The sequence below is a fragment of the Mesoplodon mirus genome (genome assembly GCF_964341445.2).
Source record: "Mesoplodon mirus genome assembly, chromosome: 5".
Lineage (NCBI taxonomy): Eukaryota > Metazoa > Chordata > Mammalia > Artiodactyla > Ziphiidae > Mesoplodon > Mesoplodon mirus.
In genome coordinates, this window is record NC_138980.1 from 100,404,256 (window position 1) to 100,422,599 (window position 18,344).

Genomic DNA, 18,344 nt, shown 5'->3' on the forward strand with positions numbered 1-18,344 from the left:
TTAAAATTCTTTTTAATTGATGTTGCTTGCCTTTTGTATAGTATCAAAAAGTGAAAGCAAGAAAACTCCTAACCAATTCTAGCCTATCAAATTATTTTCTAGGTATTACGTACTCTGCTATTTGAGGTTTTATTTTTTTCATTTTGACAATTATTTTCTTAAAGTTCGCTTGTATTGCAATTAGTTTATCTGAAATTTTCTTACTTCTAATATACAGCCTCATAGCTTGTGATGACTAAAAATAGCAGTTTGGAAGTATATAAAGTATTTCAAGTTGTTATTTATTCAAATATAAAATTATCAAAGCCTTCATGTAATTTGGGGTTTTTTTCCTTTTCTTCATTTTGAACCAAGAAAAGTATCATGAAATTTGTAGTCTTGTGATGATTAGAGGTCAAACCATAAAGGACTTGAGTTCAATAGTAAACTTGTTTTCAAAGACTATAATTTAACTAATTCAGGTAATCATATCTTGTCTTATTGAACTTTCAGTGGACATAACTAACAATTTATTTGCACTGTGATCCTCCAAAACAACTAATAGACTAATACAATGTATCAGGCATACTGCTGGTGCCCAAGGAATATCTACTGAATTGAATCCAACTGAGGAAATGCATGGTGATTCCCCCCTTTCCTATATGTCTATTTTCAATCTATACAGCTCTTTCTTCTTCTTCTCCCCCTCCCCCTCCTCCTCCTTCTTCTTCTTCTTCTTCTTTTTGAGTAATACAAATTTAGAAAGTGAATCATGAAGGAGTTGAATGAAATCATTTTAGTTCTAGTCTTCTGTGATTCTGTTTCAAAGACTGGAATATTTGAAATTCTATCTTGAAATGCTGTCTCACTTTCATACTTAATGTGGTTTAATCTAGATTGGAATTTGGAAATTAACAGCCACCGAAAGTTATCCCAGGAAATGGCACCAAAAGGTACAAGGGCCAGTGATGGTTCACTGGACGAAGCAGTAGACCAGTGGGCCAGGAGGAGGGAGCAATTCAGAGATGGTAAAAGATGCAGCTCAGCTGGAAGAAGTTCGTTTGCCAGCAACATCACTGAAGGATCCAGTGAGTAGACTAATGCCTTCTTTTCCAAAACCAGAGCAAAGGCAACAACCTACTGAAGCTTAACCAGATCCCCTCCCTCTTATCTTCAGAATATAAACCCTGTTGCTTGACCAGGGTTTATACCACCATGGCAATGTGGTAATTATGTGCTTTCATATGAAAGATATTTTTAGAATAATCAACCCTTTATTACACACTAAGGAATCCAAACTTGGTAAATTACCTTCTTCAAAAACACACAACTGCCTACTAAGACTACTGTTCTCTTCAGAAACTGAAATAACTAAATATAGGGTTCTTTACTCAATGAAATGTGTGTCCTATTTCAAAGAATTTGAGTTGGCTTACAAAAATACCTGTAGTGCAAAAAGATAAGATTAATATGTTTGATTATAAGAAACAATTTTTTTTCTTGTTTTAACATTTCTGAAATGAGAAAGTGTCTTTAAGTAGATGCGTACTTTAGTGAGATAGCACTTTTTCTCTTGCTGTTGAAAAGATGTCTTGATGATGGCCATTCTGACTGGTGTGAGATGATATCTCATTGTAGTTTTGATTTGCATTTCTCTAATGATTAATGATGTTGAGCATTCTTTCATGTGTTTGTTGGCAGTCTGTATATCTTCTTTGGAGAAATGTCTATTTAGGTCTTCTGCCCATTTTTGGATTGGGTTGTTTGTTTTTTTGCTATTGAGCTGCATGAGCTGTTTATAAATTTTGGAGATTAATCCTTTGTCAGTTGCTTCATTTGCAAATATTTTCTCCCATTCTGAGGGTTGTCTTTTGGTCTTGTTTATGGTTTCCTTTGCTGTGCAAAAGCTTTGAAGTTTCATTAGGTCCCATTTGTTTACCTTTGTTTTTATTTCCATTTCTCTAGGAGGTGGGTCCAAAAGGATCTTGCTGTGATTTATGTCATAGAGTGTTCTGCCTATGTTTTCCTCTAAGAGTTTGATAGTTTCTGGCCTTACATTTAGGTCTTTAATCCATTTTGAGCTTATTTTTGTGTATCTCACACCAGTCAGAATGGCCATCATCAAGAAATATACAAACAATAAATGCTGGAGAGGGTGTGGAGAAAAGGGAACACTCTTGCACTGCTGGTGGGAATGTGAATTGGTACAGCCACTATGGAGAACAGTATGGAGGTTCCTTAAAAAACTACAAATAGAACTACCATATGACCCAGCAATCCCACTACTAGGCATATACCCTGAGAAAACCATAATTCAAAAAGAGACATGTACCAAAATGTTCATTGCAGCTCTATTCACAATAGCCCGGAGCTGGAAACAACCTAAGTGTCCATCATCGGATGAATGGATAAAGAAGATGTGGCACATATATACAATGGAATATTACTCAGCCATAAAAAGAAACGAAACTGAGCTATTTGTAATGAGGTGGATAGACCTAGAGTCTGTCATACAGAGTGAAGTAAGTCAGAAAGAGAAAGACAAATACTGTATGCTAACACATATATATGGAATTAAAAAAAAAAATGTCATGAAGAACCTAGGGGTAAAACGGGAATAAAGACACAGACCTACTTGAGAATGGACTTGAGGATATGGGGAGGGGGAAGTGTAAGCTGTGACAAAGCGAAAGAGAGGCATGGACATATATACACTACCAAATGTAAGGTAGATAGATAGTGGGAAGCAGCCGCAGAGCACAGGGAGATCAGCTCGGTGCTTTGTGACCGCCTGGAGGGGTGGGATGGGGAGGGTGGGAGGGAGGGAGATGCATGAGGGAAGGGATGTGGGAACAGATGTATATGTATGACTGATTCACTTTGTTATAAAGCAGAAACTAATTAAAAAAAAAAGAAAAGATGTTATTAAATCAGCATCATACTTCTGTCAAGGAGGAAAAAGACCTTCCTCAACCCTTCTATGTTCTTTTGACTGGCGTAAGAATTAAATTGACATGAGACAAATTAACAGGAGAAAATCAAACTTAATTTCATAGGTGTGGGAACCCCACATACATGAGAGGGTCAGAGACCACACATACCTGGGGGTCAGAGATGTCTTTGAATCTCTTTGAGAGATTCAAAGACAGAAATGTAAGGGACTTTCCTGGTGGTCCAGTGGTTAAGACTCCACCCTTCCACTGTAGGGGGTGTGGGTTTGATCCCTGGTCAGGGAACTAAGAACCACATGCCTCTCAGTGCGGCCAAAAAACTTTAAAAAAAAAAGGTGGAAATATAAAATGAGGTATATATGCCATCCTGAGCTAAGAAATGGGATAGGTGCCTGGGGCTTTCAAGAACAGGAGGGTCATTCATGGGATGATAAGAAGAGCAGAGGTTTGGTAATTAGATGTTTGCCCTGCCATAAAGAGGGGGCCACTTAGATAAAACTTATCTCTGGCAATAGCTTTTTCTCTGGGAAAAATCCCCAACTTAAGTTCTTCTAGGTAGTTGAGGGAGGGGCAGTATTCTCTTGAGCTCAGAGGGTTCCACTGCCTTTAGCTGAAAGAAATCCACATGCCAAACTGGCACATCTTGGGGAGGCCTCTTCTGAATCCCTACATCTCAGTCCCACAATCAATGGCAAACTGAGAAAGGAAAGTAAATAAGTCATCAATGAGGAAATTTAACTGAAGGAAATACGGGTTTAAAAAATGGAGGGGGGCCACTAATGAATACCACATTAAAATTTTTTTCTTTTTATTTTTGGCCGCACTGCATGGCATGTGGGATCGCAGTTCCCCGACCAGGGATCCAGCCTCTAGGTAATCCAGGGTGGGGCTGATTGCCAAGGGAACCAACCACATGATTAGAGGGTTGGAATTTTTAGCCTCACCCCCATCTTCCCAGCCCCAATCTGGAGAGGGAGAGGGGCTGGAGGTTGAAACAATTGCCAATGGCTAAAGATTTAATCAATCATGCCTATGTAATGAAGCCTCCATAAAAATCTTGAAAGGATGGGGTTCAGAGAGCTTCTGGGTTGGTAAACATGTGGAGATTTGGGGGAGTGGCACAGCCAGAGAGGGCATGGAACTCCATACCATTTCCTTTCCATACCATACCTTGCCCTATGCATGTCATCCATCTGGCTCTTCCTGAGTTGTAGTATCCTTTAATAATAAACTGGTGATCTAGTAAGTAAAATGCTTCTCGGAGTTATGTGAGCTGCTCTAAAATATTAATTCACATGGAGGTCATTGGAACCTAGCTGGTGGGTCAGAAGTACAGGTAACAAGCTGGACTTGCGATTGGCAGCTAAAGTGGGGAGGTGGAGGGGTGGGGGAGGCAGTCTTTTAAGACTGAACGCTTAACCTTTGTATTTGGTAGGTAGTGTCAGAATTGAGTTGAACTGTAGTTCACCCATGCGGTTTCTAAGAATTGCTTCTTGTTGATGTGGGGAAACCACCACCCGCACACACACACGCATACGTTGGAATTAGGTCCAGGAACCCAAAAGAGTTGTGACGCAGAGAACGGTGTCTCTATGATAGAGACAATAGTGAGCGTGTGAGTGTCCTAGGTTATGTCCTATGGACAAGCTCCTGGAATGACCCAAGTACAGTTCAGGAAGACAGTGGTATAACTTATCCAGAGTGAGTTAGAGAGCTGGCACAGGTTAGAGATTGAATGTAGCTATAAATGTGTGGCAAAATTATAAGTAATTTAAATAATTAAACACTGTACTGTATTATCCCACCACAGTGTTCTTACATGCATGTGAACAGTGAAGAATACAATGTAAATGTTCCACTTTGTCCTCAGAGTTTTGTTCTTGTCTCTTGATCATTGTCTAATCCCTCTAGTTTCTTCTTCCTATTTGGCAGCAAGGACTCAAGATCTGGAATCTTTTTTTTTTTTAATTGAAATTTTATTGCAGTAATTCTAGATTCACATGCAGTTGTTAGAAAAAATAGAGAGAGCCCAGTTTCCCCCAATGGTATTTTTGTTTGTTTTTTATTGAAATGTAGTTGACATACTATATTATGTTAGTTTCACGTGTACTACATAATTATCTGACATTTGCCTACATTATGAAAGGATCACCATAAGTCTAGTAACCATCTGTCCCCATATAAAGTTATTACAATATTATTGACCATATTCCTTATGCTGTATATTGCAGCCCTCTGGCTTTTGTATTTTATAACTAAAGTTTTCTACTTCTTAATCCCCTTCACCTATTTCTTAAATTTTTATTCTTACATATACTACTGTATAGGGTTGTTTTATTATCACTCTGTTATTCACAGACTCTTGAAATACCTCCCTGGAGAATACTTTTCTTATATCAGACTTCCAATAATATATTTCCACAGCTACACATTTTGTTGTAATGTTCATTTTATTCCACTCTCACTTCCCCTTCCCCTTATCAATTTCTGGATTGATATATTCTAGAATTTGATTTAGATTTTTTTAATTGTTACTTTTAATAATCAATACTTAATATAGTTCATTAATGTTTCTTCATCACTGCTTTTTGTACCAATTACTTCCAACAGGATTTGCTTTCTTTTTCTTCTTACTATAGTTATCCTCTAATAATTTTTTCAGAGAGATTCTTTGGGAGGTAAACTCAGACCTTATATATCTGAAAATGTACTCACTTCCTTCTTAATTCTGAATGACAGTTTGGCATAGTTTGGTAGACAATTCTAGGTTCAGATTATTTAAGAAACTGGTTCACTATCTTCCAGTAACCAGCAGGGCTGATGAGAAAGAAGTCTGAATCCAATCTCATTCTCACAGCTTCGGTCATTAATCCAATTTTTGTCTCTTTTACCTCTTAGGGTTTTCTCTTTATTCTTGCTATTCTAAAATTTTTCTAGTATGTATCTCAGTATGTGTATTTTAAATATATTTTCATGTTTGGCATCCCATAAGCTATTACATGCTGATGATTCATATCTTTCTTCAAGTCTCATAAATTCACAGATACGAGCTCTCTCTATTTTCTCCTGCTGTCACCCCTTTCAGAGAGACATTTAAATTTATAGATCTATCCTCCAGATAGCTTAACCTTCCTTTTGTACTTTGCATCTCTTCATCAATTTGTGCTACATTCTGAGAGAATTCCTTAGCCCTATCTTTCAGCTTAACAATTCACCTTGCATCCAAATCCTTCCTTCTCTTTAGCCTTTTTTTAATGTTTTTATTTCAACAACTCTTTCTTAATTTCAAAGGATCTTCAGATGTTTCCTTTTATTGATCTATTTTTATTTTTTAATACATTTTTACCTCTGAGAACATTAAATGAATTATATAAAGTTTTAATCTAATTGCTCTATCAACTATTTCCTCAGTACATATTTCACATTTGCTGAGTTATCTTTATTTCATAGTGCTGGTTTTTCCCAAATGGCTTTGTGATTTTTGACTGGATGCTTATTTTTTGCTTCAAATTTCCTATTTACGTAACGCCTCCTACTGAATACCTGGGCAGGTAGCAAATGCTCCACTATGATTTTTGCTATACTCTGTGTAAGTAAGAATGCTTCAGGTTACAATAAATGCCTTACCCCCGCACAGGATATTCTGTATCCCATCTGGGTGTCCTCTGTCCTCAATCTGTTACTTTTTTAAACATTCATTTTTTCTTGGCTAGAGGCAGATATAATCACTGCTGCTACTTGACTCATGGTGGAGTTTCTAAGTGAGGGATGCACAGACATCAAACTACCTGCTGTTTCTGTCATGGTGCTCCAGTTGATTGCCCTGTTGTTTGTACCTGGGGCCTCTCTAGCTCCTCAGTTCTCACTCTTGTCCTACTCCCACCATTCTGCATCAAAACTTCCTCACAGATAAGTCAGACAGAGAAAGACAAGTACTGTATGATATCACTTATATGTGGAATCTAAAAAAGCCAAACTCGTAAAAACAGAGAGTAAAATGGTGGTTACCAGGGGATGGGGGTGGGGGGATAGGATAGATGTTGTTTAAGGGTACAAACTTGCAAAGAGTAGTAAATAAATCTTAGAGGTAAAATGCACAGTATAGTGAATATAGATAATAATATTGCATTATAATCATCAAATTTGCTCGGAGACTAGAACTTAATAATTCCAACCACTAAAAAGAAAGGATAATTATGTTAATGTGCTAGAGGTGCTAATTGTCACTACAATGGCAATCATAATGTATAAATGTATCAAATTAATATGTGTACACCTGAAATTTACAGTGTTATATGTCAAATATATTTCAACAGGAAAACAAGAAAAAACACACAAAAAACACCTCTCACATATATCCTCCGCTGTGATTTCATTCCATGGCTTATAGTTTGATTCCGGATTTCAGGTTTTTCCCAGTTATTAGGTAGTACTGAGAATTCCCTTCTTTCTTCCAAACATATCTATAGATCTTAAAACAGTTACTATACTATAGGCACACACACATTCTCTATTTCCTTCCTAATTTTCCTGTGGACTTTGAAATACCTCTCTCCTTCATTATGCAGAAAACTTCAGCTGCAACCCCTGTTTCTACATAAGTGCAATTGAATTTATCACAGTGTTCATAAAATAAAAGACCTTGCGGGAATCAGGACCTATCCAAAAACATGTTTTCTAGCATTCCTATCAAAATGGGATACAGGGTCTGTGCTTACTCCACTATCTTGAATCCATGTCTGCGATAGCTTCCATTTGCCCCTCTAGCTTCCTTCTGCACCCTTCTCCACCTTACTGTCTGCCCCAGGAGTCTCACCACTATGGACTATATCAAGGAGTGTATTTGCCCCCTGGCTTCCTATGGGTTTGGCCAGTAGGGAAGAGCAGCAGAAGCCTGGAGGGAGAGTGAGATTCTGGTATTATTGCCCCAGATCTCTCGCTGTGGTGTACCAAAGGCTGCTTGTGTCCTTAAAGTCACACTCCTATAAAGCAGTCCTCTCCACACTGCCTTCTATGGCTCTGGGGTCTGGTAACTGGTACCTGCTTCCCCCCTTACTGTTTTAGTCTTAGATGGACTGGTCTATCACACCTGATTTCCTTAAGTTCTGTCCACAGTTTGTAAATAGTGTTTTTTATTAAACTTTCCTCAAATTACTCATTTGAGTGTGTCACCTATTTCATGCCACAACCTTATGACATACCAGTGCTCTGTTCTCACATTATAGCAATGATCAAATATCACCTACATTACATATTGATAAGAGAGAGCTGTCCATTGCTTACAGAGATAAGGGAGGATATGCCCCCTTGACAGAGGTTTGGTAGTGCCTCAGAGGGGGAAAGGCAAAGTCCGATTTTACAGAGAATTAGAAATTTGATTTAAGGCAGGTCTTTCAATGTGAGAGCTTGATTGGAAATGGGTAAGGATCGTGATTTAAAAGATCAGGACTTAGGGAAATGGCAAGGTGAGGATTTTGAGTGTTTCAAAGAGACTAAGGAAATAAACTATCTATTGGTGCATTCTGTTGAAGAGTTGACGGTGCGACAGAAGTTCCTGTAATGAACGATAAAGGTATTTGCCTGGTCAAGAGTCTTCTGGAGTGTAAAATGTGTTGATAATGTGAAATAAGGTCATGTAATTCAGACAGTAAGATGTGTGGGCGTAGGTGGTTTTGGTCCTCAGTGTCCAAGCTGTAAAAAAGAATAGAGGTTTTGTTCTCAGTGTACTCGAATCTTCCCTAGCCTTAAGGTAAATAAACAGACAAAATTTCACTAAGGTGGATTCCCCCAAACTGGATTTCCAAGACAGCAATATTCTTGAACTATCATTCATGTTTTCCTTGGCCTTTTGTTTGATTAATTTGCAGTCTTTGAAAATTTTCTTCCTTTTCACCTAAGAATATAAATCTTGTGTTACGCATGTAAATCAGATACAATTGCCATTGGCCCTACTCTTCCAGGTCCCCCAAAGAATATACCCACACAAAAGCAATATAATTGGCCCTCTGAATCCACAAGGGATTGTTTCCAGGACCCCACCCCTGTGGATAACAAGTCCCTGGATGCTCAAGTCCCTTACATAAAAGGGCTTCTATTACATACTCCACAGCAAACAACTTGAAATCCTTTGTTTTATGGACAAATTCTCTACTACCAATGCTCTTTCATGTTCATGTCTGCTCTGCAGAAAAAGGAACTACAGGTGTGTTGGAATCAACTCACAGTGGTTCACGATAGCCAACTGTGCACTTTTTTTCCCTTAACACTGCAGTTCAGTAACATCAGTTTGGTAGCTTGAAATTGGCCATGATGGGAGTATCTATTCAATGGAAACTGGTAAACACTACAAATCAGGGCTTGTTTTTTATCCCTTTTGGAGAGTCACTTGTTAAACATTTACCAGTATCCACTTGAAACAACACAGGAATGGGCTGTATAACTTATATAAATTCAAATTCAAGCCAAAATAACATAGTCATTTTAATTAAAACAATGATTGTTTCCTTTGGGGTGAATTCTGTTTTGAATGAAAACTTATACTAACAATTTGTTTCAGATTAGACATGAGGGAATTGAACTGCCATTTTATTTTTCAGTTTACCCAAGGCAAAGACACTCAGAAGGCATATTGTATTTCCTCAGAAACTTTTCAGTAGAGACTGCAATTCACTAAGAGCTGCTGGAACTAATATTGTTTAGTGTATGGTTTAAATTTTATCTCATTTATAGAGTCAGGATATGCTACTAATCCATGAATTCAAATCTGACAGCTTTATCGAGCATCATTACAGCTGGTGTTTCTCAGTCTGTTAATCTCACTCATCTCTGACTTCCTACATAATAACTGGAAAAGACATTAGGAATGACATATTTATGTCTGTGGACACAGTTGATCAATCCATCTAGGCTGTGGGGAATGCTGACTAAGGCACACCAGGTAAATAACTTGAAGGCTGTAAACGGAAGTCAGAAGGGTCTGCAAAATGGAGCTCTGATATTTATAATCTCAAATGGTTCCTGTATTACAAACAGATGTGGCAAGAATTTGGGTCTAATTGTGTGAGGATACTTGATAGCATTTCCCTTATTTCATTCAGCAATAAGAATTTTTATGGAACTGTATTTACACAATAAAAGAACTTCCATTTCTAATAATAAGAGCTAACAATTACATTGTGCTTGCTATGCCAGTCCTTACAATATAAATTAGTTAAGTGCTGTATTTTCATCCTGACTTTACCAAGTGGGGAATCTGCATCATGGAGAGAATAAGTGACTTGCCGAATGTCACTTTGCTATAAATAGTGGTGGAGCTGGGTTTCAAACCAGACCTTCTGACCAGGAATCCACCCTCTTGAACAACACAACTCACTGCCTCTGGTTGGATTATTCATATCTGACCCGGTCTCTCTCTGGAAATGTCCAAACAGAGTCTCACTTCATTAGATACCACTTTTTTCTTACCGTCAAGTAATACAGTAGAATGAAAGAGATATGAGAATGTCTAAAGACACCTGGAAGTGAGCTGAGTATTTTATCTTTTTGATTCTCAAGTCCCAAAAAGGAAGTATTTAAATTTTTCAAGAGCAAAGAAGTGCACATACAATTTCTGTCATACTGAGCATATTTAAGAGCTCACTCTGTGTACATGTCATGTACACACTGCTATATTTAAAAGAGATAACCAACAAGGACCTACTGTAAAAAAATTTTTTAAAAAGAGCTCATTCTGTTTTAAAGTTTCATTTATTAAAAGGCTCATCTAGCAAGCCAAATTTAGATGACCAAATTTTGGTGACAGAAACATTTGGATTTGTTTTCTCTTTGGCTCAAAGTTCCAAAAGGGCAGTTGAGAAATCTAGCAGCTCAAAGCTGCAGCAGGTGTGTGGCGTGCTGCTTCACTGGATGTTAACACAAATTTTATGTTTCAGTTTATGTAAGAATATGTTGATTAGCTCTGTCCTGGTAACTGAATGAACAGAGAACTGCTCATCCACATAATCAAATCTGTTTATAAGTAAGTGAGCTGTTTTAACAGTCTCATGCAGGCTGACAAAAACAAAGATGATTATAATTTAAAGGCCCACCCTCAGACCTTTACATGATAGGGGGGATGATTACCCGTCCAACATGGACAGCTCCCGCTCAGAAAAAAAAAAAATAAAGATAAATCCTTGCCCAGGAATCTACATATGTTATATTCATAAATATTAAAATATAACTGAATATTTAAGGCCAAGGATATAAGAAATAAATCAAATAATGGATGACACTTTAAAAGCCTTTAGGGCTTCTGTAACTTTAGCAAGTATGTAGGAAGCAGCTTTGATTTAGGCTTAAAGCTCAGAGAGACAGGTCAATGAATTATTATAATTTTTTGGTTTACTCTTCCTACCGTTTAAAGTCAAATGTCGCACTCAGATTTATTCAAAAAATGAGTGCAAACATACTTAAGGAATTTTGAAATATGATATGTGGAAGGTGTTCTATATCTTGAGTTAAAGTAATCTATTCGAAAGTTATCACTTTTATTTCAATAAACAAGATGCCCCATAACATTCTCATATCATTTACATTTCAACTTTATCATTACATAATATTACTATATAACATCCCCTTTATTTTCACACACCAAAATTATATTTATTCAATCAACATGGTCTATCTTTCCAGTACCTACTTCCCTACTGTGGGCCACCTGTCCATATCCTGTTTATCTACCAATCCATAACCTCATCATCCTGTAGAAATTTTGCCCACTCCTCCTTCCTTTAATCCTTCCCTTCCCTACAGCCACAATTACTCTCCTTCCTCTGAACTCTCTTACTGCATCCTGAGTCCTATATCTTACTCATCCTTCTATCCCCATTATGCCTAAAATTGTACCTTGCTCATGACAGAGTAACAATTATTTTAAATTAACTCAACTCAATACATGAGTAATAAATGAATAAATATATCTAAAATCATTTAAACCATTGTGAATTAATATCAAGTGATTAATGAACTTGTATTTGGTATATAAAATAAAAACTATAAGAACAAGCATTAAAAACATTTGGGTTTTGTTTTTTTGTTTTGTTTTGTTTTTGGCTGTGTTGGGTCTTTGTTGCTGCACGCGGGCTTTCTCTAGTTGCGGCGAGTGGGGCTACTCTTCGTTGCGGTGCACAGGCTTCTCATTACGGTGGCTTCTCTTGTTGCAGAGCACGGGCTCTAGGAGCACGAGCTTCAGTAGTTGTGGCTCATGGGTTCAAGAGTTATGGCTCGTAGGCTCTAGAGCGCAGGCTCAGTAGTTGTGGCTCATGGGCTTAGTTGCTCCACGGCATGTGGGATCTTCCCAGGCCAGGGATCGAACCCATGTCCCCTGCATTGGCAGGTGGATTCTTAACCACTGCGCCACCAGGGAAGTCCTGTGGTTTGTTCTTGACTGTCTGCAAGAGACCATGCTGTAGCATTCTTTGTCACCCCTGACCATTTCCACACAAGTTAAACAAATATTTGAGCTAGAAACTTACTGTTGCATTTATCTATGTATCAGGACAACTAACATTTACACCCTTCAGTCCAGTACTAGGAGAGCAGAGGTGGAAATGTAGGGCCGAGGGCAAGAACCATTAGGAATGAGTCTCCAGAGAAAATCAGTGACAGCAAAAGAACCTTTCTTTCTGGGGTTTATATAACTGACCTTCAGCAAAAGTCCAGCTGATTACTGCTGGACATGATGAGGGGAGTAAGTAAAAGGTTTTACCTATAATTTTTAAGATAAACACATGGGAGCAACTATAGTATGTGAGAAGACATTATAAGAGAAGTGTTTTGTTGTTGCTGTTGTTTAAGAATCATTCTGTGATCTTCAAACCCTACTCCCTTCATGATCATTAAGAAATGTAAGTAAAGGACCTGTGTTTCTCCTGAAAGTATGTTTTGGTTATAAAGTAGTGCTTCTCAATTTTGTATCCTTGAAAGACTCAAAGGCTTGGGGCATGACTTTATTCAGGTTTCAAACAGGACCACAAAGAAATACTTGGAAGATAAAATAGAAATGCACTCTCATTTCCTTAACTGGCATAGCCTTCTATACAATCCAAGAAACTCCCAAATACATGGAAAACTGTAAATTGCTATGACTGAAACTGTCAGATGAAACTTTACTTGCCTCCCTATATGCTTCATTCTACATGTAAGAGCACGGAGAGTTTTCTAGGAATGTATGTTTTTTGCAGCACCTTCTTTTTAGCACAGAGAAGCAATAGTGATTTTTCTTCCCCTGTGCCTGGAATTTTGAAAGGGATTCTAAAGCTAATTCTCAGTCTTATGTGGCTTCCTCTTGACCCCTAGATACTAATACATAAGTCGCAGAAACATCTCCTCAGCAAAAGGATTTGTAGTGCTGTCTTTAGTACACTGACTCCCACAGAATAGGCCCTCAAGCAATGCCTACTTTACTTATGATATTTTAGGACTATACAAGTTCTTCCCAAGAGAATTGTTTAAAAACTGAGCTACTTGTTTTCCAGGATGACACTGCCTTTAGTATAGACTTCGCCCCTGCACACATTCAGGAGCTTTCTTACCTCGGCCATCAGCATGTGCACATCTTTCTTCCCAGACCATAATTCACGTTATCACCTTTTCTGCTCCTCAGTCACCTCAGAAGACGGCTGTTCTGTGGATCTTGGCTTTCGAGTTGGTATTGAAGCACAGGGATTCTACACAGAGAATTTCCATTCAGCAGCATGGATTTTCCAAGGGGATGATGGGAATCCTGATGACAGCCCCAGATGTCTTAGTAAAAAACCTCGACCAGTAGCTGGTAAGGACCCTACAATTATGGTAAAATGAATATGTCCTAGAGAACCTGTAACCAGGCAAGTCTCTAAAGTCGGCAAACTTGCACACTGGGTGGAGCATTTGGAGAGAAGTATGGGTATGTGTGTATGTATATGTGTATGTGTGTGTGTGTATATATAGAACTTCTTAATATTGTGAAAGAATCTGAAGCTATTAAAATACAAACTGTCTTAAGCACTCACTCAAAAACAGAATAATAATTCCAAAGTTGGAGTTAAAGATTAATGTAAGAAGAGTCAAGAATCTTTTTCATTCTATGACTAAAAAATGCTTACTATTTTTTTAACCATGATTTAAGATTTATATTTTTTTAACATCTTTATTAGAGTATAATTGCTTTACAATGGTGTGTTAGTTTCTGCTGCATAACAAAGTGAATCAGCTATACATAGACATATATCCTCATATCCCCTCCCTCTTGTATCTCCCTCCCAACCCTCCCTATCCCACCCCTCTAGGTGGTCACAAAGCACCAAGGTGATCTCCCCGTGCTATGCAGCTGCTTCCCACTAGCTGTCTATTTTACATTTGGTAGTGTATATATGTCCATGCCACTCTCTCACTTCGTTCCAGCTTACCCTTCCCCTCCCCGTGTCCTCAAGTCCATTCTCTACACCTGCGTCTTTATTCCTGTCCTGTCCCTAGGTTCTTCAGAACCATTAAAAAAATGCTTACTATTTTTTAAAAAATGTACTGGAAAGTATAAACAAGTAACAAATCATTTATTGTTCCAGCACTGGAATATGACCATTTTATTGTTTCTGCATTCTTTTTATTATACATAGGTCTAGTCCTGTTTTTAAATGCATATGAAATATGCATTTCATATTATCATGTATACAGTTTGATATATAAGAAAGAACCCCTACCAGTAGCTGGTAAGGACCCTACAATTATTAAATTATATAGCCTGATTTATATTTAATAATATAATTATATAATAATTATACTTTCATTTAATAAAATATTTTCATGTGTTTTTGCAGATGTCATTATATTCTAATAGTTTCATGATGCTTTTTAAGAGATTAAAATTTAGTTTACTAAAACTATTGATATTTCCCTAATGCAATAACAGCATAATGATATTTTTTAAAGCTTATACCTGAATAACAACTTTCAGCATGTGAAATTATTACTTCAGTCCAATCTTTGCTGCAAAATTTAAGGTGTAGAGCTTTTATAAACTTCTGTTTTATTGGTATAAATAAATGACTTTGATAAATTGTAAACAATTTAACTCAAGCAAGCAAAGATTCAGATTAAAAATAATGTTTTAAATTAATTATACAATCATTGGCGTTCAACAAATACCTTGCCTACTGTGGCCCAGGAACTGGGGGAAGTTGCTAAAGATACACAGAAGTGACAGGTATGAGTATGATAGATTCTATTGCATAAAGAGGTACTTAAATTTTCAGTACAGGCATCAAAATGTGCTTAGTTTTACCTTAATCCCATTTATGCAGACAAGATTAATTGTTGTTACATATAAGATCATCATTTGTTTTACGTGTAGAGTAAAATAGAGCCTTTCTTAATTTTTTCTTATAAATATGCAATTCGGCATTGGAGGATTTTAATGAGGAAAAGTTGTAACTCTGAGTTCCTATGCACATGCATAAGACAAGATTTGTATATTGCACATTTAGAATATTTATTTATACTCATTTCATAATATGAATTAATTGAGATTAACCATTCATTGAAAAGCAAGCATGAGACTTTGATTCTAAAACTTAAGGAATTTAGAGTAGAATTTTTGAAAATTAAATTAGAAGCTGATGAACTGCATGCAAATCAATGAAGTTAGAACACTTCCTCATATCATACACAAAAGGAAACTCAAAATGGCTAAAGACTTGACTATAAGACATGACACCATGTCTTAAAACTCCGAGAAGAGAACATCGACAAAACATTCTCTGACATAAATTGTAGCCATGCTTTCTTAGGTCAGTCAGTCTCCAAAGGCAAAAAAAATAAAAGCAAAAACAAATAAATGGGACCTAATCAAACTTATAAGCTTTTGCACAACAAAGGAAACCATAAATAAAATGAAAAGACAACTTATAGACTTGGAGACAATATTTGCGACCGATGCAACTGGCAAGGGATTAATTTCCAAAATATACAAACAGCTTATACAGCTCAATAACAACAACAAAAAAAAACAAGCCAATCAAAATATAGGCAGAAGACCTAAATAGACATTTCTCCAAAGAAGACATGCAGATGGCCAACAGCCACATGAAAAGATGCTCAACATCATTAATTATTAGAGATATGCAAACCAAAACTACAATGAGGCATTATATCATACCAGTCAGAATGGCCATTATCAAAAAGACTACAAATAATGAATGCTGCAGAGGGTATGGAGAAAAGGGAACTGTTGGTGGGAATGTAAATTGGTGCAGCCACTATGGAGAACAGTATGGAGGTTCCTTAAAAAACTAAAAATAGAGTTGTCATATGATCCAGCAATCCCACTCCTAGGCATATACCCAGAGAAAACTCTAATTTGAAAAAATACATGCACCCCAATGTTCATTGCAGCACTGTTTACAATAGCCAAGACATGGATGCAACGTAAATGTCCACTGACAGATGAATGGATAAAGGAGATGTGGTACTTGAATACAATGGACTATTACTCAGCCATAAAAAAGAATCAAATAATGCCATTTGCAGCAACATGGATGAACCTAGAGATTATCATACTAAGTGAAGTTAGCCAGACAGAGAAAGACAAGTATCATGTGATATCGCTTATATGTGGAGTCTAAAAAAATAATACAAATCAACTTATTTACAAACCAGAAACAGACTCACAGACATAGAAAACAAACTTATGGTTAACAAAGGGGAAGTGGTGGGAGAGATAAATTAGGAGTTTGGGATTATCAGACACAAATTACTATATATAAAATAGATGAACAACAAGATCCTACTGGGAATTATATTCAATATCTTGTAATGAACTATAATGGAAAAGAATCTGAAAAAGAATATATATTGTATATATAGGTATGTATTTATACATATGTATGTATATATATATCTGTGTGTGTGTGTGGTGTGTGTGTGTAACTGAATCACTTTGCTGTATGCTAGAAACTAACACAACATTGTAAATCAACTATAAAAAAATAGATACTGAGAATTAGGCATAAACTTTTTAAAAAAGAAACAAAATTTTCTATAGTTAACTTTTATTTGAGTATTGGATGGCATAGGAAAAAAACACCAGGCCGAAAATAGGATTTTCAGGGTTAGGATCTCTATTTGTTCATTGATGTATTCTAAGCACCAAGGACTGTGCCTGCTTCATTATAGGAAGCCAATTTATATTTGTTGAATGAATGAATAAAAAGTAATTTACCAGCTATGTGACCTTAGAAAAGTCACTTATTTACTGTTATTATCTCTCTATCATACAGTGTTATAAAAATATAAAATGAGACTATATATGTGAAAATTATAATGCACTATTTTTATCTATCTTGACTATTTCTATCTGCTATCCTTATTTTTCTTAATTTTTATGAGAGCTTTAACTAAATATTAAATACATATTCACATCTGTGTACATTTATAAATATTTTATATAAATTGTAAACAATTGCTATTTCATAATATACTAACTAAATTGACCAATATGTATTGACTGTTTGTGGCAGGGAGATGAAAAACTAAGTTAGGTAAAATACAATTCCTCCCTCACAGTATCTTGGCTAACACCTGATGTAAGAAAGTACAATTATCACCATTTCTACAACTGTTTGTGGTCATCAATGAACAAGCATTTGGTTGATTCACTGTTATTTGCTTTAGCTAAAAAACAAAAGAAAATTTGTTTAATTTTGCCAAAAAATTCATGTGTGTGTGTGTGTGTATACACACACACACATATGCACACATACACATACACGCAACTAAAGAAAATGTTTAAATGTGGTGAGTTTTATACTATTTATTGGACTGAACCTCAGTTCAAGAATGTGCTAGTTTTTCTTTCTTACTGTTACTAAGACATATACCCGATACATGTTTTTAACTATGCGATTTTGAGACATCAATAGAAGAAGATGGAGATTGGGAGGAAACGTGAGTTGGAGGCAAATGAATAGCTTTAAGACTGAAAGATATCTTTATTAGCCTAATGGCATTTTTAAAATATTGTAATACTAATTTATATCTACCAGTATGTATTTTGTGAAAATAAATTTTACACTTAAAAAAATTCAATCCTGAATCTTCTAGAAAGTGTCCTTCCATAATTTGGAGAAATAGATAAACAAAGGTTTGCATCATTACAAAAGTATATTGCTGGAGCTAAAAGAAAATTTAGGGTATTTTCAATATATGAGTCATATTTATGGAACTATGTACCCTTCATTTGAACTTTTACATCTAACAAGATGATTCCAAGGAAGTGTTATTTGGGGGGATAAATTACTTGACGATGTGCCCACACAGTCTCTGAAAAGACAATGACATTCATCATAGACTATTCACCAGACAGTAGCAAGGGAATCCAGGACTATAAATCTTAAAATA

At 36.4% G+C, this 18,344-nt stretch overlaps 1 protein-coding gene across 1 annotated transcript in view; it reads left to right on the top strand.

Moving 5' to 3' along the window:
* Positions 1-18,344, top strand: part of LOC309805387 (uncharacterized protein) — a gene marked incomplete at both ends in the record, with an annotated part of 111,545 nt that overhangs the window by 17,110 nt on the left and 76,091 nt on the right. The window contains 2 exons of the mRNA XM_082623304.1: positions 876-1,067; positions 13,576-13,743. Coding sequence (XP_082479430.1) covers positions 876-1,067; positions 13,576-13,743 — 360 coding nt within the window. The remainder of the gene's footprint in view (positions 1-875; positions 1,068-13,575; positions 13,744-18,344) is intronic.